At 40.6% G+C, this 22798-nt stretch overlaps 1 protein-coding gene across 2 annotated transcripts in view; it reads left to right on the forward strand.

Annotated features, from left to right (window-relative positions):
* UTRN (utrophin) overlaps window positions 1–22798 on the forward strand; it is a 583727-nt gene that overhangs the window by 83422 nt on the left and 477507 nt on the right. For both annotated transcript variants that reach the window (XM_084623224.1, XM_084623225.1), the window contains exon 3: window positions 15840–15901. In XM_084623224.1, coding sequence (XP_084479350.1) covers window positions 15840–15901 — 62 coding nt within the window. The remainder of the gene's footprint in view (window positions 1–15839; window positions 15902–22798) is intronic.

Below are 22798 nucleotides of genomic sequence, written 5' to 3' on the forward strand. Positions count from 1 at the left end.
TCAGAAAAACCTTCAGTAACGGTGTTTGTTTGAAATCCAGATCATACTCACTTATCTTTACCACAGTCCCATTAAAAAAATAAGTAAAGCATGGGGCGTGGAATATGTGTACACAATTACTTACCTGAGCAACTGTCTGCGGAAATCCCTTGGCTTGGAGTTTTGGAAAGTCCTGATATGCTCTGACAGTCTAGGATTGGCTTCCCTTTCACTACAAATTCCATTTCTGTATTCTCTCATTTCTTTTGATACTCCATTCAAGGAGAGCGGGGGGGGGGGGGAGGGTGGACCTTTTGTAGTGATAATCAAGGTGGGCCATTTCCAGCAGTTAACAAGAATGTCTGAGGAACAGTGGGGGGAGGGGCGTAGGAGAGGATAAACGTGGGGAAATAGTTTTACTTTGTGTAATGACACATCCACTCCCAGTCTTTATTCAAGCCTAAATTAATTGTATCCAGTTTGCAAATTAATTCCAATTCAGCAGTCTCTTGTTGGAGTCTGTTTTTGAAGTTTTTTTGTTGAAGAATTGCCACTTTTAGGTCTGTAATCGAGTGACCAAAGAGATTGAAGTGTTCTCCGACTGGTTTTTGAATGTTATAATTCTTGACGTCTGATTTGTGTCCATTTATTCTTTTACGTAGAGACTGTCCAGTTTGACCAATGTACATGGCAGAGGGGCATTGCTGGCACATGATGGCATATATCACGTTGGTAGATGTGCAGGTGAACGAGCCTCTGATAGTGTGGCTGATATGATTAGGCCCTACGATGGTGTCCCCTGAATAGATATGTGGACACAGTTGGCAACGGGCTTTGTTGCAAGGATAGGTTCCTGGGTTAGTGTTTTTGTTGTGTGGTGTGTGGTTGCTGGTGAGTATTTGCCCCAGATTGGGGGTTGTCTTGCAAACAGGGTACAATTAACTTAGGCTTGAATAAAGACTGGGAGTGGATGGGTCATTTCACAAAGTAAAACTATTTCCCCATGTTTATTTCCACCCACCCCCCACTGTTCCTCAGATGTTCTTGTCAACTGCTGGAAATGGCCCACCTTTATTATCACTACAAAAGATTCTCCCCGCCCCGCCACACTGTCTTGCTGGTAATAGCTCACCTTAAGTGATCACTATCCTTAAAGTGTGTATGGTAACACCCATTGTTTCATGATCTCTATGTAGGTAAATCTCCTCACTGTATCTTCCACTGAATGCATTTGATGAAGTGAGCTATAGCTCACAAAAGCTTATGCTCAAATTTATTAGTCTCTAAGGTACCACAAGTACTCCTTTTCTTTTTGCGAATACAGACTAACACGGCTGCTACTCTGAAATCCGTTTAGGTATAGTTTATCCTGGGGAACATTTTATAGAATCATAGAATGTAGGGCTGGAAGAGACTTTGAGAGGTCATCTAGTCCAGCCTCCTGCACCGAGGGAGGATCAAGTGTACCCTAGACCGTTGCTGACAGGTTTGTCTAACCTGTTTTTAAAAACCTCCATTGATGATTCTATAGCCTCCCTATTCCAGTGCTTAACTACCCTGATAGCTAGAAAGTTTTTCCTAATATCTAACCTAAATATTCCTTGCTGCAGATTAAACCCATTACTGCTTGTCCTACTTTATGTGGCAATGATGAACAACTGATCATAGTCCTTAACATATCTGAAGACTGTTATCAGATGATCCCTCATTCTTCTTTTCTCAAGACTTGCCATGCCCAGTTATTTGACGTTTCCTCCTTAGGTCATGGTTTCTAAACCGTCTCTCATTTTTGTTGCTCTCCTCTGGATTCTCTCCAATTTGTCCATATCTTTCTGAAAGTGTGGTACCTGGAATTGGACACAGTACTCCAGCTGAGGCCTTACCAGTGCTGAGTAGAGTAGGACAGTTACCTCCTGTGTCTTGCCTATGACAATCTTGTTAATACCCTCCCCCCCTCCCCCCCCCAGAATGTTAGTAGGCTTTTTTGCAATGGCATCACATTGGTGGCTCATATTCAATATGTGATCCACTATAACCCCCAGGTCCTTTTCAGCAGTACTACTGCTGTTCTCTATTTTGTAGTTGTGCATTTGATTTTTTTTCCCTTTTTGATTGTAGTACTTGGCACTTGTCTTTATTTAATTGCATCTTGTTGATTTCAGACCAATTCTTCAATTTATTAAAATCATTTTGAATTTTAATCCTGTCCTCCAAAGTGCTTGCAACCCTGCTCACAGTGGTATCATCTACAAGTTTTACAAGCGTACTCTCCACTCCATTATCCAATTAATTAATAAAAAATATTGATTAGTACTGGACCCAGGACAGACTGCTGTGGGACTCTTCTACATACATCCTCCCAGTTTGACAGTGAACCATTGATAACTAGCAAGAAGTTATTGTGGTGAGCTACAATAAGCTCTACAAAGCATAGGGTTACCTGTATATAACATGGGTCATACCAATTTGATATTCAGTGGTAGTGTTAATTGTATAAAAACTTGTGTTTCAGTGCGCAGATAGTTACGCTTTCCTTTAGTAGGTAGGACTGAATTTATGAACTGTCAAGGCAGTTAATCAGGCAGGGTATTCAACTTCAGGGGGTAAATTGGCTTCCATGACAACTATTTTGTTGAAGGTAATGGGAGCTTAATTAGGACATAGGGCAGAAGTTTTCATACAGTGGGGCACACTCCCTCTAGAGGGGCATGGTGACACTAGGCGGCTTGGGCTTCAGTCCAGTGTAGCGGGGCTCGGGCTTCAGCACAGCGGGGCTTGGGGAGAGAGCCAAGACCCACTGTTGTTTGTCTGAGTTGGGGGGCAAAACCAAAAATTGTAACTCTAAAGGGGGCGGGGGGGGGAGAGGAGGCTCAGCTCAAAAAGTTTGAAAACCAGTTCTGTAGGGCCAGCCATGCGTAGGCCTGTTATCCTGTTCAAACTGCAAGAAACAAAAATTCTGTAACAGGTGCCAGGAGAAGGGACCTTCTATGAGAGATGGCGTTTTACTCCAATGCCCCATTTATACTCTCCTCATTCCTCCTCAAATGGCAGCAATCAAGAAATATATTAGATAAAAATCTGCTATATTTCTGTTCAGAAAGGTAGTTTTTGCATATGTTCAACCATTCAAGCTTTATGTAGTCCGACGTTATTGTGCAAAGGCCCGTTGCTCATGACTGCGCAGAACACCTTTCCCTGGCAGTGAGGCAAGTGAAAGAGCATTACTAAAGAGGGTAGTATGCCTTTTTGTCGAAGGAAGTGGATTCCTTTCCCCCACTTCAGAAGTTTCTTGGCTCAAACTATAGTGTGTCAAAGTTTGACTCAGACTCACAATTTATCAGACCACTCTGTTTTATTAGCAAAGTTGCTCTGCTAATACATTTAGAAGTGAGCCCCCTGAGTGGGGCTTGTGTCTCTTAATTTATACAGTTTTTTGGAGAACAAGTTACAGAGAAGTTACAGACAAAAGAAGAAAAAGATTTTAGTCACCACCCTTTGAGATCCCTGAGACCAGTCACGTATCTTCAATTACCTGCCACCCTTAACAATCTCCTTTAACAGCTTCCAGTTAACTTAACTAATTGCCCTTCACACCTTCCATTCTGATGCCTGCTTCTTAGACATGCTGGCTCTATCTTAATTGCTTCTCCATTCAAAAGCTAACTGTCCCTACGTGTGTTCCCTCAGATACTTTGTAACATGTTTTGGCATGCCCTCTCATATACAATGTATTCAGCATGTCCCCTTATACAATGTTATACTTATACAATGTTATACTTCCACAAGTGTGCAGGGATACTTTTGATAACTTCTTGTTTTTGTGGGGTTTTTTGTACTGGCTTTCCTAACACATTGCATGGATTGAAATGATTTTTGACCCAGTCTCTTTCAACTAATAATGGGATTTTAATTGCCTTGTGCCCCACTAATGCTAGCCTCTGTCACCTACTTGTCCCACAATCTTCATGCGTTTCTTTCTTAAAAGGGGTAAACAGAACAACTTGGGTAATTATAGGTGTGTCACCTTGATGCTGATCCCAGATAGAATAATGGAATGGCTGATTTGGGACTCAAAGGATTAAAGGAAGGTAATACTATTAATGGCAATCAACATGGATTATGGAAAAATACCTCTTGGCAAATGAACTGCATGTCTCTTTTTTTTTCCCCCCCACATGAGATCACAAGTTTGGTTGATACAGGTAATAGCGTTGAAGTAACAGACTTTGACTTCTGTAAGGTGTTTGACGGTATCACATGACATTTTGATTAAGATATAAAATAAACATTGCACACATTGAATGGATTTAAAACTGGTTGATGTATTTCAAAATGTGACTGTAAATGGGGAATCACTGAGTGGGAGTGTTTCCAGTCAAGTTCCTCAGGGTTCTGTTCTTGGCCATAGGCTCTTTTATCAATGGCCTAGAAGAAACCATAAAATCCTTACTGATAAAGTTTGCAGATGACCCAAACATTGTGGGAGGGGTAAATAATGAAGATGATCATAAACTCAGAGTGATCTGGGTCACTTGATAAGCTTGGCACAAGCAAATAATCTGCATTTCAATACAGGCAAAGGTACAGTAGAACCTCAGTTACGAACACCTCAGCCATGGAGGTTGTTCATAACTGAACTAAACATTATGGTGGTTCTTTTGAAAGTTTACAACTGAATATTGACTTAATACAGCTTTGAAACTTTAAGATGGAGAAGAAAAATGCTGCTTTTATCCATCTTAATTTAAATGAAACAAGCACAGAAACAGTTTTCTTACTTTGTTAAATCTTTTTTTAAACTTTCCCTTTATTTTTGTAGTAGTTTACGTTATAACACAGTAGTGTCCTATATATTCTTTTTTTGTCTCTGCTGCTGCCCAGTTGCGTTCTTGCAATTCTAAATGACGTGTGGTTGACCAATCAGTTTGTAACTCTGAGGTTCTACTAGTGCAAATATTTAATGGTGAGGATAATTAAGTATTGGAACAACTTAACAAGTGTTGTGGTGAATGCTCCATCACTGGCAATTTTTAAATCAAGATGGGATGATTTTCTAAAAGATATGGTCTAGTTCAGTCAGGAATTAACGGCCCTGTGGCCTGTGTATTATAGGATATCAGACTAGCCAATCACAGTGGTCCTGTTTGATCTTAAAATTTTGTGAACAATTACGTCTTGCAGGTTTAAGGAGGCTTTTAAGGCGCATAGTTTACACTGGTAAATTGTATGTTTACTTTTCTATCGTGTTGGATACTTTCTTGACGGTGTATTTGGAGGACAAAAGAAGAAAAAAATCAACTGTGAGGTGGCCATGTGAAAATCCATCCATTTGAATGTAAACCATTTTAAGTTAGAAGTTGGACTTCCTTCTATTGCTGGGTTTGGTGACAGGATCTGGATTACAGCATATTGAGCTAAAGGGTAGTCTGCATCGAAAGTTTGCTGGTTTGTTTCTTTTTCCAGTCTCACTGGTTCAGTGCATTGAGAGTCCTATCAGACTGGAGACGTGGTTCTCAAGATTGGTAAGGGTAATTGTATTGTTTTGTTATATTTTAGACTGCCTATAGCAGAGCTGATTAGTACTTAAACATCTTGCAGGTTATTTCTTAGTAATATATCCTGTCTGGTCGAGTGGAAGGGTCCATTATTTCACTCCTTTTGTGAGAGGAATCCCAGAGAACTGTCATTTGGTGAATAAGAACTGGTGTCAGCCACACATGACAATGGAATGAAAATCTGGGATCTCAATAAGTAACATTTGTAGCTTAATAAAAAGAAGGAAAGATGATTTGCCAGTGAATGAGAGTAGTTCCGATTTTGTTTTAGTGGATAGGGATGAGGCCGGGGGGAGGGAACGCATTGTTCTATCATGCTTCTCTGGCTCACTGGGTCTTTTTTATTTGTGATATGGTTGGTGTACAGGGTTCTCTGATCTTGTAAAGTGCTACAGGAGTTCCCAGGTAAATGGGAATCAAAGGGCTTTTGGGAACCCAACAGCACAATATGTATGTTTTCTAGAAAATATCCCTAAAAACCTAAGAGGACTGGCAGGCTGGACTCCCCAGGTTCTGTTCCTGTATCTCATACTGACTGGCTGTATGACCTTGGGCAAATCTCTTAACCCAGTGATTTATCAACTTGGCCAATGGGAAAGTGATCATAATACCAACTTCAGATGAGTAGTGATGCTTGCCTAAATGTTTATAGCATGCTTTGAGGTGTTCAGATGAAAGTTCTAAGGAAAACCAATCATTTATTATTGTTACTGTTGTGTTTGAGATTTATGAAGTTTATTATTTTGAAGTACAATCTTTAAATCCCATCTCTATCTTTATCTAGAGAAGTGTGACTCAAGTGGCAAAAAAAATAAAATTAATTTTGAGGCTTATCACAATTTTCTCTTAAAAAAAAAAAAAGAAAACTCTTTATGGTTTTCTTTTCTAAATCTGTGGGTTAATTACTACTTTATAAAAGAATTTGTTTTCCATTACCTTTTATGGAAATGACCCAATAAATATCCTGTTTGGCTTACATCTGTTCCTCTATTTTCAGAAATTTGAGGCAACCAAATATAGCAAAACTATACCTATACTTAACAAGTTTAACAGACTCACTAGAGTAGGTTGCAACTTACTTCATAAATCTTTCTTAACAGCCTAGTATAAATTCCATTTATTTTAAATAACCCTAGTTAATTTGTTGTCTGCTGAAATAAACTGGAATGGTGGCTACGGTGCCTGTGTTGTTTGGTATTTAGTTAACCCTCTTTGTAGGCATGTCTAAGCATCATTAATTTATTTAAATACAGTTAAATATTTTTATTTTACACTCCCCTCAATTTTTTCATCCATTGGAGTCTATTTTTGTTTGTGTATGAAAAGTTAGTGCCCTGACTTTAGCACAAATGTGATTATAAAGTTCACACGTGACTGGAGGGGGGGAGGGGAGATGTCGTTGGTGGCATAGGGTTATGATGATAGGGTCAAATCGTGTGAAGTACTCAGCACCTCTTGTGAGTTCCCTCAACACTCAATAAAGTCACCACTCAGGAGAGGCCAACCACTTTGCAGGATTAGGCTGTTACTAAAGAGTTCAGCAGAGGGATACAAATAGTTGCATGACTTTTAGTATTACACTAACATTTTACCTCTGTACCATTACGCTAAACGTTATCCATGCTAACCTATACTGGAGCAGGTTTAACCTGCATGACATCTTTTTTACTTCTGAATTATCTGTAGTGTACATAACAACTTCACCTTCTTTCCTTTTATCTTACTGAAATACCCCTGTCAACATGAATATCTTCACAGGTGAGAAGAATGTATTTTTTTTTGTTTGAAATGTTCCCTAATATTTGCTGCATGACGTTTTCTTGCAAAACCTTTTTTGTCTCTGAGGCACACAGAAAATAATTAAGTTCTAGACAGACTGTAGGTTGTTTTATCACTGGTATTCTGATCTGATTTGTAATGATTAAATGTCAGTTGTGTGATAGTGTTTCTCCTTGGATATTTAACACACATTACTATTCAGGAAAGTTTTCTCTAGTCTTTCATGCTAAATTAAAGTTCTTTACCATCAACAGTTCTCCCACATACATCAAGATTTGCAACAATAAATATAAATTATAAATTGACAATTGGGACACTTTTAAAAATAGCGAGCCCTGTTTGGACCCTTTCTAGTTTGAGTATAATCTCTTCAGAACTAAACTAGTGAGTTTTATGCCAAGAGTGATCGGTGTGGTCCAAGAATTTGAATCTCTCCTATCATTGCATTCCAACTGGGATAGTAGACTAATTTTCCTAATTAATTGCTTGCTTTTAATTCAGAACTCAAAGTTGGTCAGTTTTATCTTTAATCCCAGCATTGTGAACAAAATGTGTGGTGATTTGCTGCTTAAGACTCTCAATCCTAGTTGTAAAATCTTGAAATGAACCTATACATGTTGGCTTCTATGGTAAGCTAAATGGAAGAAGGATGTAGCTTCCTCTTCGCATACAGTAGTCTAGTACTGCTTGCCATGATCCTGAAACTTAGTTATTGCTTAAATGTGGTGTTCAAGTTGTTTGACTCCCATTGTTGTGCATTTAGCCTTGTGCCTTTCTCGGCCGTCCTCTCTCAAGCAGGAAATTTCACCTCTCCTATGGAATACCAAAATGTGTCCTTCACCTTGTATCAATTCTGTTTTACAAGTCAGCAGTTACAGCCTTTACAAAATGTACTTTTTAAAAAAAATACAAGATGTAGTAAAGATGGTAAGAGAATATTGCAGAATAATTGGAGATGGGTGGATTCCCATGTCCTTTTTCCCCCTTGAAATGTTGAACAGCCTCTTGAGTGCCTGGATCATTTGGTTGTTCATGATATTGTCCACTGGATTTGTAATCATTTTTGTTGCCATAACTGATCGTAAGATGTCCAGGTGAAAAACTGATAGTTGAGATACATCTGGACAGCTACAAATTATAGTCCTCATTTGCCTGCCTGGCCTTCCTCCACCCCTTAACAATATCTCTACTGCTATATTTTTCTCAGCTCTTAATCAACATCCATTGGATGTCTTCTCATTCTGGTACACAGATGGCCTTTATGTGGGAGTTACTTGGTGAAATTTTATGGCTTATGTTATGCGGGAGATTAGACTAGGTGATTATAATCATCACTTCTGATCTTAAAACTGGTGAGTCACCTCCATGAATGCAAGTGAGCCAAATAATTCCTAGGTTAGAGAGATTAAAAAGGGAAAATGGGAGCACATGAATATGTGGAAATCAATTATAATATTAATGTAACCTCCATCTGAAATGCAAATACCTACTGTCTGTTATGCAAATCTAGTTCATAGTTACCTTTTCCATATCTCTATAGCCAGTTAATTGGCCCAGTCTCACTTCAGCACTGAGAGGGTCAGGTGACTTGCTCAAGATCACACAGGAAATCTGTGATCAACAACTTTATCCCAGCTCTCCCAAATCTTAGTCTAGTGCCCTAACTGGACACTGGACCTTCCTTCTACTCTAACCTTCATCTGTGTCTCCTGTTTGCGCTCTCTGCTCCTCTTTGTACCCATTTAATGATCAGTAATCGTAATGCAGGATTTTAGCACCAGGCCCTATATGAGTCAACAGAACAACCCTGGATTCCTAACCATAACCTTTGAGACTGCCACCTACAGTAGGTACTTTGTAGGTGTTATGACTCTGTGCCTGGCATTTTTAGTTCTGCATTGTCATTATGTAAAAACAGTGCAGTAACTGACTGATATGTGTAGGTGTCTGAAAAGGGCCTATTGTCTGATGTCACAGTATCATTGATGTGTCTGTGAGCCTTGCACTCTCAAGTTTCTTTTTAAATTTCATTTTTATGTGTAGAGACTGGCAACATGGCATGTCAGAATATTTTAGCTGGGAGGTATGGAAACAGCTATTTTAGTATCTCTTTAGCAGCTGGGACACCAGTTTCCAGGTAAGCTTTGTATTTTGTCAAGCAAATACTGTTAGCTCAGAGACTTGCAGCATACTCTCATGAGAGTGTCAGGGTCCTCGATTCCTCCTCTTCGGTGTTTTGTTTCTGATGTAATCTATTCCAAGAAATAGTTAAGTGAGGTGTAATTTTTTTTTAAAGAGGCTGTATCTTGTATTCCTTTGTCTTGCCTACGCTGGGGTTTTACCACTATTACGGTCATTGATGTAGCTGTGTTGGTGCAAGCCCCAATGCAGACAGGCGCCATCGTTACTTGCGCTGGTGGAGTTATTACCCTATCTTTTTAGTTTTGCCTTACTTCAGTAGTAGGGTAGCAGCCGTGTTAGTCTGTATCCGCAAAAAGAAAAGGAGGACGTGTGGCACCTTGGAGACGAATAAATTTATTTGAGCATAAGCTTTTGTGAGCTACAGCTCACTTCATCGGATGCATGCCGTGGAAAATACAGTGTGGAGATTTTAGATACACAGAGAACATGAAACCATGGGTGTTACCATATACACTGTAACGAGAGTGATGGTAACACCCATGGTTTCATGTTCTCTGTGTATCTAAAATCTCCACACTGTATTTTCCACGGCATGCATCCGATGAAGTGAGCGTTAGCTCACGAAAGCTTATGCTCAAATAAATTTGTTAATCTCTAAGGTGCCACAAGTACTCCTTTTCTTTTTTCGGTAGTAGAGTGAACCAGTGCAAGTACATTAGTGGCTAGCCACTGATAACTGGATTTTGGGGCAAATTCCCAATATAGACAGGGCCTTATGGAGAGATAAGGGGCCAGGCACAGGTCCCATTGAAGTCAATAACCAAAGTTTGTCTTCATTGTGAGGTGGGATTTGGCCCATGATGATATTAAAGAACCATAGTTCTGGCTGACCTTTTAAAAATTTAAATGATTGTCAATCCACCATTACTTCCTCCTTTCCTATCAGCCTCCTTCCGTCATGCCCCAACCATTTTTCTGTACCCTAACCTGCACTGACCACCTCAAAGTGTTGGGGGTTAGTGTTCGTCCTCAACTGATTCTTGGCTTCTCTAATGATACTGCCAACAAGGATGCCAATTTTGGCATGTAGATACTTGTACATTAGGACCTGGGCTGAGACCCCCAGCTCTTTTCACATGGACAACCAAAGCGTCGGAAAGTGGTAAGACTTGTGGTCATTATTGACCTGGGCGAAATGCAGACTTGCAATATGGAGGTGAAAGGTTACTCCTCCCAGATTCCTGTTTAATGTCGGTCATATATGAGAAGGGAGGGGATCTGCTTAACAATCTTAAGTTTATCTTTTTAAACAGTGACAGTCATTAAGATAATTATTTAGTAATTATATTATGGTAATGGTAGAGGCCCTGATCGGCATCAGGGTTGCTTGTGCTAGCCACTGTATGAAATCCTACTGTACTGACAGCATTTTTATTTTGACTTTTTTGTATTACTCCATTAATTGGAAGTAAACACTTAAGTGGTTTCGGTTTTGTAAATAATACATACACAGATTTTATGATGACATATGTGAGTAAATCTCTATTTTTAAGTATACTTAATACATTACAAATGCTAACTGCTTTTCCCGCCCAGAAAAACTGAGCACTTTTCCCCTTTCTTCTGTAAACTCATACTGGTGTGATGTGAGGAGAGATTTATGATAAATACAGTGTACCTACCCCAAGGCTAGACAAATAGGCATTTCTAATTTTGTTACATTCCTAGTACCATAATTGAAAACCCAGAGGCTAATTCCTTATTTTATTTCTAAATTCCTTCTTTGTAGAAAATTAGAAGCTTAAACAAAGGGTGCAAGGCAAATTTAAGGATGACTTAGATGAACGTTGACCCTCGTTCACTCTTGCTGGACTGGTTGACACAAAAGGCAGTGGGACTGTTTGATCTGGCCCATAAAACCTCACCAGTGCCCTTTTCATGACAAAAATGTGCTCTTCCAACTATCCCTGAACAAATCTTTTGTCTTAAATAAATAAAAAATCCGGTATAGTTCAAGTGTAATGTAAATGGTAAAAGTAGGAGGCTGGCTTTAAAGGTGAATACTAGAAGCAGAGGTTAAGTGAAGGGCAAAGCACAACTCAGTGCGGTCCCCTCCTATATGTATATCAGTATGAATAGTGTTTTCAGGAACAAAAAGGAGGCATAAAGCTGAAAACTAGAACAGAACTGGAGTATGAAAAGGTCCTGATCAACTGAAAGGATAAAGGGCTGGGGTGGCTGCGGACCCTCAGTTGAGAGCTTCTGGGTGATGTCATCCCTTGGGAAGAGGGATCAGCAACTAACTGTTCAAAGGAAAGGTCATTAAATGACTGAGGGCAGGGCTAAAAAGTAAGAAACTAACCGAGGGAATGGTTTCTGTAATAATTGAGTGAGTTATGTACCAGATTCTGTACTGTCATTATGCAACCCCATTGACTTTGGGGTTGCGCATGTGTAACTGAGAACATAATTTTGGTTCATAATGTTTACTTATTTCTGTCTCTCTTTGAGAGAGAATTTTATTGGCATATGCCTGAAAAATCTAAAGTTAATGCCATGCACATGAAGGTGTGTGTATATTGTATCATATGCTTCACTGAATGGTAATATTTTATTTGGTCAAACATAGACAGTTTGTCAGGTTTCAGAGTAACAGCCGTGTTAGTCTGTATTCGCAAAAAGAAAAGGAGTACTTGTGGCACCTTAGAGACTAACCAATTTATTTGAGCATGAGCTTTCATGAGCTACAGCTCACTTCATCGGATGCATGCCGTGGAAACAGTTTGTCGTCTGTCATAATGTCAGTCTCTGGAAGTTACCTTTACAGACAGGTAGCACATAAAATTAATTGGGCATTGTGTGTGTTGCTCTAGTTAATAGTACATCAGCCTTTCAGATCTGAAATTCTCTTCCTGGGGATTTATAAATGAACAGTAGACATGACCTCTCATTAACTATAATCACTAATGACTAAAATGCTAATTTCAGAGCTTTATAAATCAAATATAAAAGTGTGGCCTGGAGGGGAAAGTAACATCCACAGGTTCTGAAAGTGAGCAGGATGCTTTGGAGAAACGTAAAGTAAATAGAAAAGGAGTACTTGTGGCACCTTAGAGAAGTACTCCTTTTCTTTTTGCGAATACAGACTAACACGGCTGTTACTCTGAAACCCGTAAAGTAAATGTGACTTTTTGTGTTGCAAGAATGCTTAGTTGTTAAATTGATGGGGTCACATAAATTCCTTGATGTAGGGTAGGTAGAAAATTCCTAAAACAGAGGATTGGAGTGAGTGTGTGTATTTTTGTCACTTTGTCAGAAGCTGAAAAAATAAGGGGTTCCCATTTAAAGTGAAATGAAATAGTCTGCTAGTCCAGTTGCTTGCATTGACAGATGCTTGTGTTGCCCACACAATCCTTGCCCCCAAATACCACTGTGATGAATGTGGTATAAATGCCTAGATAGTACTTCAGCCCTTGGGTCTGAAAACTGGGGGGAGAGGGGGAGGAAACCTATAGAGCAAAGCTTTTCTGGGGTAGCACTAACTGTAAACTCCTGGTGGGGTGTCGGAGTGTGTGCATGGGGTTGTGGTGGTGAAGGTCAGATGACAGTTTACTGCAAATGCTGTTTCATTTGTTTCTTAATCATTGTTGGTTTACATGATCATTGAGACTTTTATTTTTGCAAACATTAATAAACCTGCTTTATTATTTTTCAATGATAACCAAATTAAATTCACCTAAACCCTCAAATATTGGTTTAAATTACTGGTGTTGGTTCTCTCAAAGGCTTAGGAATGCAAAGAGACAAATCAAGCCCATGAAAAGATGTGTTCTACGTGCATATCGATGGGGTCTTGGTAGGGGATGGAGATTAGCGAATAATGCTCAGTATTTCAGTCTTCATCTCATCTATTATTTATCTATTTATTTTTGTGTTAAACACTGGGATGATAATCTGGGCACCCCTACAAGGCTTTCCATTCATATTAATCCCCAAAATTAATACGAAATGCTTAAACCCATACAGTCGCTATCAGTTCCGGCCCCCAAACTTAATTATGTCATGCTAATAAATACCCTCGTCCAACCCTTATTCTGTCCTCTTAGCAAATGTCTGAAAAAATAGATAAGCTTTGTCAGTATGTCTGAGCCCTCGAGGATCATAGGGGAAAGGTGTTCGAGTCAAGGGACCTGGTGAAGAATGCCAGGCTGGCAGCTCCCTCTTCTCTGTAATGTCCTGGGAGTGCCATTTCAAATGGCTGTATTAACCAGAACTGTTGCAGTGTGGCATGGGGAGGGGTTGGTGTTTTAAGTAATTGGGTCCCCAAACATTTAAGGCTTTAATGGATCAAAACCAACACCTTCAACTCCATTCAGATGCTGATAGTCAGCCAGTGCAGTTTTTGCATCATCAGGGTTCTGTGTCCAGTGTGAGACTGTTATATTTAAAAGGCTGCTATGCTTTGGATGAATTTAATCTTCTGAATAGGCTCAACGTGTAGCTCAAAGTAATGTGTTTAGTCTGAACTTGTGGTGACAAAGACATAGATAAGTGTAAAAAGTCTGAATCTGAAACACAAGGTGACTCTAACGACAAGGCAGATGGTAAAAAAGTACTCTGACATATCTTTAACATATCTTTAACCTGGTTTCAACCTAGTCATCCTGTGGTAGTTTTAAATCTCATAATATCCCTAAATTGCAAGCTTGTTTCATAACTAATGAAGGATGATGTAATTTTTACAAATTTTTCTGGTTTATTTTCTCCTACCCAACAACCTTATTTCTGTCTTGTCTGGATTAAGTTTTAGCTGCTAGTCCTCACCCACAACGAGGGCCCTGTGCAAATCACGTGGGGTTTTTTTTTTTAAGAAAAATCCACAACAGTAAAGGATTGAATTTCATGGAGTTTGCATGGAATGAATGTTACAAATACATTTAATCAATTTCAAGGAAGAAAATATGTACAAGATCGTGGTTTGGGGCACTTTCATGATTTCCATAGGTTCCTGTCCATGTCTTATCCAATAGATATTGGATCATTTGTTCCACTGCATTTGTTCCAGATGGTATCGTCTACTTATTGCAGGCAAAAAGAAAAGGAGTACTAGTGGCACCTTAAAGACTAACCAATTTATTTGAGCATAAGCTTTTGTGAGCTACAGCTCACTTCAACGGATGTTGCAGACAGTATACCACCAGCTTCATATGCATGTTGAACAGGAAGTGGACAGAGTAGAATCATGCTGTCCTCTATTCTGAGGGGTTCTTGGGCTGGGTGTACAATAGTTCATAATGACCACCTGGGTCCTTCCATATTAAAAGGAGTGAACCACTTCAGAGGTCCATCTGCTTTCGTTTAAGGCCTGAAACCTTGTCAATACAATAGCACCTCCATGATCGGCTATATTGAAAGCAACTGACAGAGTTAAAAATCAGTGTGGGTGAATTGCCTATTCGATTGCCAAGAGGGGATCATCCAATATCACCCACACAGGTTCTAATCCAGGCCTAGGGTTAAGGAAGTCTGAATACTGTGAATATTCCCATAGCCTTCTCTATTAGCATTTCCCCAAACTAGGAGATCAATGAGATTAGCAGCACCAAGAGTTTAATAATAGAGTAAGGGCCTCACCAATGCCTCCTTGGTAACACGCTATCAGGTATCAAGGTGCTGACAGGCTCTACCAGCAAAGAGCCCACTGTCTCACTTGGTGGTTAGCAGCCAGGAGGGATGTGAATCATAGAATATCAGGGTTGGAAGGGACCTCAGGAGGTCATCTAGTCCAACCCCCTGCTCAAAGCAGGACCGATCCTCAATTAAATCATCCCAGCCAGGGCTTTGTCAAGCCTGACCTTAAAAACTTCTAAGGAAGGAGATTCCACCACCTCCCTAGGTAACGCGTTCCAGCGTTTCACCACCCTCCTAGTGAAAAAGTTTTTCCTAATATCCAACCTAAATCTCCCCCACTGCAACTTGAGACCATTACTCCTTGTCCTGTCATCTGCTACCACTGAGAACAGTCTCGATCTATCCTCTTTGGAACCTCCTTTCAGGTAGTTGAATGTTAAATGCATATGTAGAGGCCCAGAGTGCCCCCACCACTTCCAGAAATAAACTGTCACTGGTTGTAACTTGAACACAATAGATTCCACAGTTGCTGTCTTGCAGTCATGACATTGCCCTCTACCCTGGATGCAGGAGGTTTGGTCTGAATCTGAGCAATTCTAGCTGCAAAGTAGCCAGCAAGTTCTTCACAGTGAGGCTGGAATTGTTTATTTTGAAATGCTATCTCTGACACCCCAAGATTGAGGTATTCTTATTTGAGGAATTTAAAGAATAAATGTTCACTCATTCTTTCCCCCTCCCCTCTTTTCTCTCTAGATGAACACAATGATGTACAGAAGAAGACCTTTACAAAATGGATAAATGCTCGCTTTTCCAAGGTAGAAATAATTTTCAAAAATTCCAATAGAAATCAAATAAATTTCAGTTCTAGATGCCATGTTTTGTTTCAGGGCTTTTAGCATTTACTAAATTTACTTGGCTCAAAATTTTGAAGAACTGTCTCTGAAAAACATAGTAAAATGTATAATGGCAGAATATATGTTTTAAGTAAAATATTGGTAATGTCTCCTTCTCTCTCCCCCCCTTCCCCCTCAACTAAACACACTGTATCCCCTCAAAAGTATTGCACCAATATACTCTTGTTAGTTTGTGAGAGACAATTATATACATACAGGTGTTAAGAACTACAGTTTTCTGCATGGCAGTGTCTGTTCGGTTCATAGCTTAACTCTGCATACAATATCCTGAGTGCATTAGTGTGGATTATAAAAACTAGTCTCCACTATATTGATGCTGAGTCATTTCTACTCATACAAAATAGTCAGTGAACTTCCACTCGTCCACAAGGTGCTTCCAGTTTGAGTCTTGGTTATGAATTGGTGGATAATTGTTCACTCATTTTTGCACACTCCTTTGCTTTCACACTCTAACTTTCCTGTGACTTAAAACCTATTGAGGACATTGCTTCTTATTTTGGGATGGGAAAGGAAGTTGTAACATCTCACAGGGAAGAAAAGTAGCTATTTTAAACCTTGCTTTATGCCACTCTGCTGATTATGGACAAGGTTCCATCTTCAGTAAACACAATGGCCATGGGATTATTGCCTAGTTAATAGCATGGAAAGAGGAATCCAGGTTGGCCTCAGGTAAAGAACATCTCTTTCTTGGCCAGAAAGGCTACTGAAAATAGGACAACTAGTGTGGAAAGGTACATGCATGTGAAGTCCAGTGTTTGAAGATGAGTACGAGGAGACAAATTTAAAAACCTTTGTGACAATGTTGTGGGAAATGATAATATCATAGACTTCTCAAAGCTGTAGCTTGGTCTGCAGAATGTAGAGGTTTGATTACCCTCCCCTCGACTCTCCAAATTACAGTATATCATTTAAATGCAAGGTTGGTATGATTTTATTCATTTTGGTCTGAAGGTTCATTTTGGCTGATAGCTGAGATTCTTAGCTTTTAGCCAAGATAATCTTGGCCAGTGTTTTAGTTTGGGGAGAAGAGTGTGTAAGTTGAACATGCCGGACACCACCTTCTCAATGCTGCTTAATGAACAAAGGGAAAAAGCAAAAACAAGATGAGAAAAATTTGAAGCATGGTGATATTTTTCTCCCTATTTTGGGCCCCAATCAGTATGTAAACAGAAAAATTGACAATGTTATTTCATTAGCATATCACAATTCAAGTGAAAGGACAAGTGTTTTCTATTTATTCAATCTCAAGGTATAATTTTTGATGTGACATGGGCAAATGTAACTTAAAATGTCAAGCAATGAAATTAAGGGCTGGTGTGTGTGTGTGTGTGTATGTATGTGTGTGTATGTGTGTGTGTGTATGTATATATATATATATATATAAATAAATAAAAAGAAATGGCACTTCACGTGACACACATTCTACCTGTGGGATTCTCTTTCACAGGAAGTAGTCTAATACTATGGCTGCATTTAGAAAAATCTGGGCAATTTCATGACCCATTAATAACACATGAAGTTATGCAAGCTCAGTTAATGGTTAGAAGATTTGTACTCTAGGGCATAAAGTGATCACCTGTATGATGCACTTCTAATTTTTTTTTCACGTTCAGCTCAAGCACTGGGTATGGCTATTTTGCACAGGCAGGGCACTAGCTTAGGAAGACTAATGCACTTGGATACTGTGGTGATGAACATGATAAAAGGTGTAGGTAGAAAGATAATATATTAGCCTAGCTTATATTTTTAAGAACCTAAGGAAATGAGACAGGAATACTTAGTAGTTGAAAGCAGTCTCATCAAAATATTGTATTTATGAAATCATTTTGGCTGCTTAAAATGTAATTTCTGTAAATCACAGTTGGATTAATTGGCACATCTCTCACGATAGAGAAATGTGAAGATGAGAGAAATTGGGTAGGTTTATGTAGTTTGTCACAGAAAATATAAATGGATATAAAACTGAGAAATTGCTTAAAGAATTTCTAACTTCAGGCTCTAGGAACTTGAACATTAATTTTACTGTAAGTACCCTTCATTTGAATGTATAAATGAGTGGAAAATAGTTTATGCTGTACTTGCTGTATAAAACAACTTAATGTACAGAGAAATAGAAAATATTGCCATTTCATAGCCACTTCAGTTTCATGCACTTTACAAATTGCTTGAACTTTAATTAAACCAATTGGAAGTAGTTTAAAAAACTTCTGTACAGTATAGAACAATGTTGTTCTTTTGTCTCGTCCATCACTCCAAGAATTACACTGGCAGTTTAATTACACCCCAATTGCACATCAATTTTTTTATAAAACAGAGTTCGTTTAAAATAGTTTAAGTGGTAAAGAAGGAAGTTAATTTACTCTGCTAAGCCTCAAACTACTGAAAGCTGTAGTATACCCAGCTTCATATGACTTCAGCAAGTCTATGAAGCTGGCACCATCAGAAGATGATCCAGCTAATTCTAAAAATCTATATACTTTAAAAATTGTACACTTTCAGGTATTGTAAGAAAAATGGGCAGAAAAATACCCCATCTTATTAATATGTACTCAACATAAAAGCTAAATATGGAAACAATTATAAATTGCAAAAATGCTGGAAAGCTACAAACCAACACAACTAAGCCAGGGGAATCTGTCCCTTAATATTCATTTTCTATTGTGTTGTCCAATTTACTGTTAAGAGACAGGTTATAGGACTTCTGCCAATTTCCAAAAAAGACTATTCCACAAAATAATGTAACCAATTGTCAGGAAGGTTTAGAGTGAATATCTGGAAAACGTTTTTTTTAATTGCATACTGCTACTCATAGTTATACTCGGGTGTAAATGTTTATCCTTCAAATGTGTGCTCTTCGAACAATTGTTACTTCCTATCCTGTCCTTACCCCTTCTCCCTCTGTCACCTCTAATTTAATCTATGCTTATAATTAACATGTGAAAAAACTACATTAAAAGAACATTATTAGGGTTGCAAAGTCAAGCACTCAAAAATTAGGAAATGCCAGAATTAAGGTTACCTGTGCCACATCTAATTCCCCCTCCCCTCTGTTATGTGGGGTTGGGCCAGATGGCTACAGGAGAGTGATAGAAGGCAGATATATTCGCCCTAGGTTAAGTAGATCCTTTTTCCCTGGGTAAGATAACAGGAATAGTTCCAGAACAATCAGGAACTTTCTGGAAACAATTAAGGCAGACAGGCTGATTAGAACACCCGCAGCCAATCAAGAAGCTGCTAGACTCAATTAAGGTAGGCTAATCAGGGCACCTGGGTTTAACAAGGAACTCACTTCAGTTTGTGGTGTTCAATTAATGAGCAGCTATTCAATATTTTGTTCAGTGTGTGGCCCCAGTTGTTGTTTACTGTACCCTATTGAAACCCTGCTCTGAAGACTAAATTATTAATAATCCTCATGGGTTTTTCTCCGGCATCCATTAGCATGTGAGTGCTTCACACATATTAAATTTATTTTCACTATGTCCCTGTGAGATGCGGGGTGTGTGTGAGATATTATCCCCATTTCATAGATGGGAAAACTCAGATATTAGGTCAAAAGTTTGGGGTTCCCAACTTGAGACCCGTAGTACCTGATTTTTCATAGTACTTATAGCACTTTATACATTCAAAGCCCAACTCCCATAAACTTCAGTTGCAGCTGTAAGTGCTCAACACTCATGGTTTGGAGCCCCCTATCTCACATGGTCTGTCTCCCCTGCAGCTTGCTGCTCCTGTTGTCGCATGTGGTTCCCCTCCTCTCTGCAGCTCCTCCCTCCCCATTTTATGTGGGGACTTGCTTGTTACCTGACCCCTATGCCCCTTTGCTGTTTGCTATATAATTCTCCTGCCCTGCCTGGTCTTTCCTGCTTTTTGCTGTTTGTTTGCCTACCTCCCCTGTTGTGCCAGTTTCCCTCTTTGCCTGGCCCTCCTGGGCCCACGTTGTTGTTTAACTGCCTTCCTTAGCCCACCCAAGCCACGCTTTTTGTTGTTTGTCCCCTACCCAGACCCCTTCTGCTTACTATTTTGTCTTCTGCCCTGCCTGGCCCTGTTTGCCCCATGCACTTGTGCACTTTCTGCTCTTGTGGTCCACCTCCTGTTTCATTTGATCCCCCATTCACTGGTGCCCCTCACCTGAAGGAGCTGGTGCTTCCCCACACACTGCCTATTATGCTCCAAGCCCTCCTTCCTTTATTTTGTTAACGTTTCCTGTTTTGTTTGTGCCCCCCCCCCCCCCGCATCCTATGTAAGCTAGTGGGGAGGAGCGGTCAGCCTCTATTTTCCCTACCCCCCACGCTTCCCTTGATCATTTCTTTCCATCCCCTGGTTGGCTGTTCCCATCATCTGACTTTGAAGGTGGACTCTGAGCAGGCTATATGCGAGTCCTTCTCTCTAGCAGCTTTGCCTTGTGTGGGGTGGGGGGCTGAGGGATGGGGACCCCTAACTATTGTTGTTGCCCCACCTAGGTTTTCTCCCCTAACTGCCCCTGTGGCAACCACCACTAGCGCCGCTGCTGATACCAGCAGGCAGAAGAAGGGACAGTACTGCCAAAACTACCGTTGCCATCAAGGGGGCCCCCATAGCTGTCGGAAAGGGCCATGGCAGGAAAAAGGGCAAGATCCCCGCCCAAAAAGCTCCTTCCGTGGCGGCAGCCACACCGTCGGTTGTGGCTCCCTGTCCCCCTGCCATCCATCCACCAGCTCTAGGGGCATTGGCTCCTCAGCACCCAGGGCCTACACACAGGTGGCTGTGGTTCCGTCTGCTGTCCCAGTGCCATCTGCTGTGGTCCCTGCACCCTCTACTGCTGCCACTGCCTCCTCTTCCCCACCCTGACCAGGAGGCATGGCTTCTTTTCTGCTGGCAAGTCCCCATTCAGTTGCTGGCGGCGGTGTGTGGGGAGTTTGGAACATCCTTCCTCGTTCCCAACTAGAATGCCCTGTTGGGCCCACTTCTCTTTAGGGAAAGGCTCAGTGTTCCCCCTGCTGGGCTTTGGGGAACGTCTCGAGGGATGCTGGCCTTGCCTCCACTGGTGATCCTACCTGCCAAGTTCCCCCTCCTCCACCAGCACCAGCTGACAGTCTCACTTGGATGCCAGGGATGGTCCCATCATTGAACCCAGCCGAGTGGACAGACCCTGCTGCTGATAAAAGCCATCGGGGGTGTCTATGCAAGAGGAGGTTCCTGCAATGTCTGGGGCCTATCTCTGGGGAAGAACACCCCTTTCTCCGTTGCCCATCTTCACACCCCCTCTCTCCCCAAGTCCTGATCCCATTGCCCTTACTCCCTGGACCCAACGCCACTGGCCAGCCCCCAACACCATGGAGGACTGCGTACTGGTTACCAGGGGGAAAGCCTCAGCAAGTTGTGGGCCCAGCATCTCCCCCTCCTCGAACTAGACCGCCTCTAAAAGGCATCTAGGGTGACTGCCAATAGGGTTGCTTCTGCACGCCCTGAGAAAGTGCAGTGCGTGGAGCTGGCTGAGCAAGCTCTGGCAACAGTGGGGGTTGGTGCTGTCCCCCTCACAGAGTCCATTATGAAGGAGGCCTGAGGGAGCCCCCCACGCCTTTCTGCCATCTGTCCCCTCCTCGGGTGCCAAGGTGGAATGCTGATGTGGAGGGAACTCCTTATGTCAGGTGCGGGCCTTTGAGCGATCTTGCAACAGATCAAGGCCCTGGGTCTGAACCCTGTAGGCAGGGAAGGGGGATGGATTTTCACATGTATAGCAAAAGACACATCCCGGATGCAAAGGTAGTCATCTTGGCAAATTTCAAGTTCCTGCTCCAAAGCATGGGGGTGTTAGAGCTTCTACAAGATAATGTTTCCAGAATTGTTTAACATGGATGATGCACATTTTCCCTAGTCTTGTTTTCAGAAATGGCAGAAATATTCAACCTGAGGCAGACACCTGTCATGGAAAAATTCAGCTCAAATGGTCAAAGTTTGGCTAAGTTATAAGTAACTGAAACCCCATATTCTTACAGTTGGAAGTAGTGGGCAGCTGCAATAGGTGGTGCTATCAGCTCTGCCTATAATAACGTTAATACAAATAAATAAAAATAGTAATCGTTGATAACACCCATATGCCCCAATCAGGTTCCTGGTCCAGTTGTCTTAAAGACTGAAAAAACATACACAAATATAGTCCCTTTCCTAAAGAGCTGTTTATATGCTAAAGTACTTTTCTGAATTGGAGTTATTAGAGAGGGACGGTTTAGATCCCTGTTTTGTAAGATTATTCCCTTGTGTATGCATCTTAAAATCACAGTAGCTTTTTAAATGTTTTCTGCCATACTTATGAGACATTAATTTTGTTTTGTGACTGAAAAGTCACGTGAAATCTTCTTTCTGCTGTTACTTTTAGGTCTCTTTCAGCATTACTGCTTTTTGGTTTTCTCTCTTCCAATCTAAGGTTTGTTTTAGCACACAACAAACGCTGGGCCCCTTACCTTTTTGACATTTTGCCAAATGCACTGCAGTGTCTTGGCAAGTCTGATAAATCTGTAATTATGTTGCCTGGGCCTGCTGTTGTCTACAATTTCACATGATTTGGGGATTCTTCAGGCCAGAGACATTGCAAAAAGGATTATGTGTGTCTGATTCAGGGAGATTATGGAATGTGCAGTGTATGGATCCTGCAAAAATAGAGGTCATAACGATCTGTTAAGTTGTCTTGTCTGTCCAAGGAAATACAATCCAAGATATCTGTAGTACTTTCTCCAGTTTAATTTTTGAGTGGCTCAAGAGAAGAAACGTCTTTCATTTCCTTGGTAGAGTATTCCTTAACCTAATTATTGTTACTTTTGC

The sequence above is a fragment of the Lepidochelys olivacea genome (genome assembly GCF_965140295.1).
Source record: "Lepidochelys olivacea isolate rLepOli2 genome assembly, chromosome: 3".
NCBI classification, from domain to species: Eukaryota; Metazoa; Chordata; order Testudines; family Cheloniidae; genus Lepidochelys; species Lepidochelys olivacea.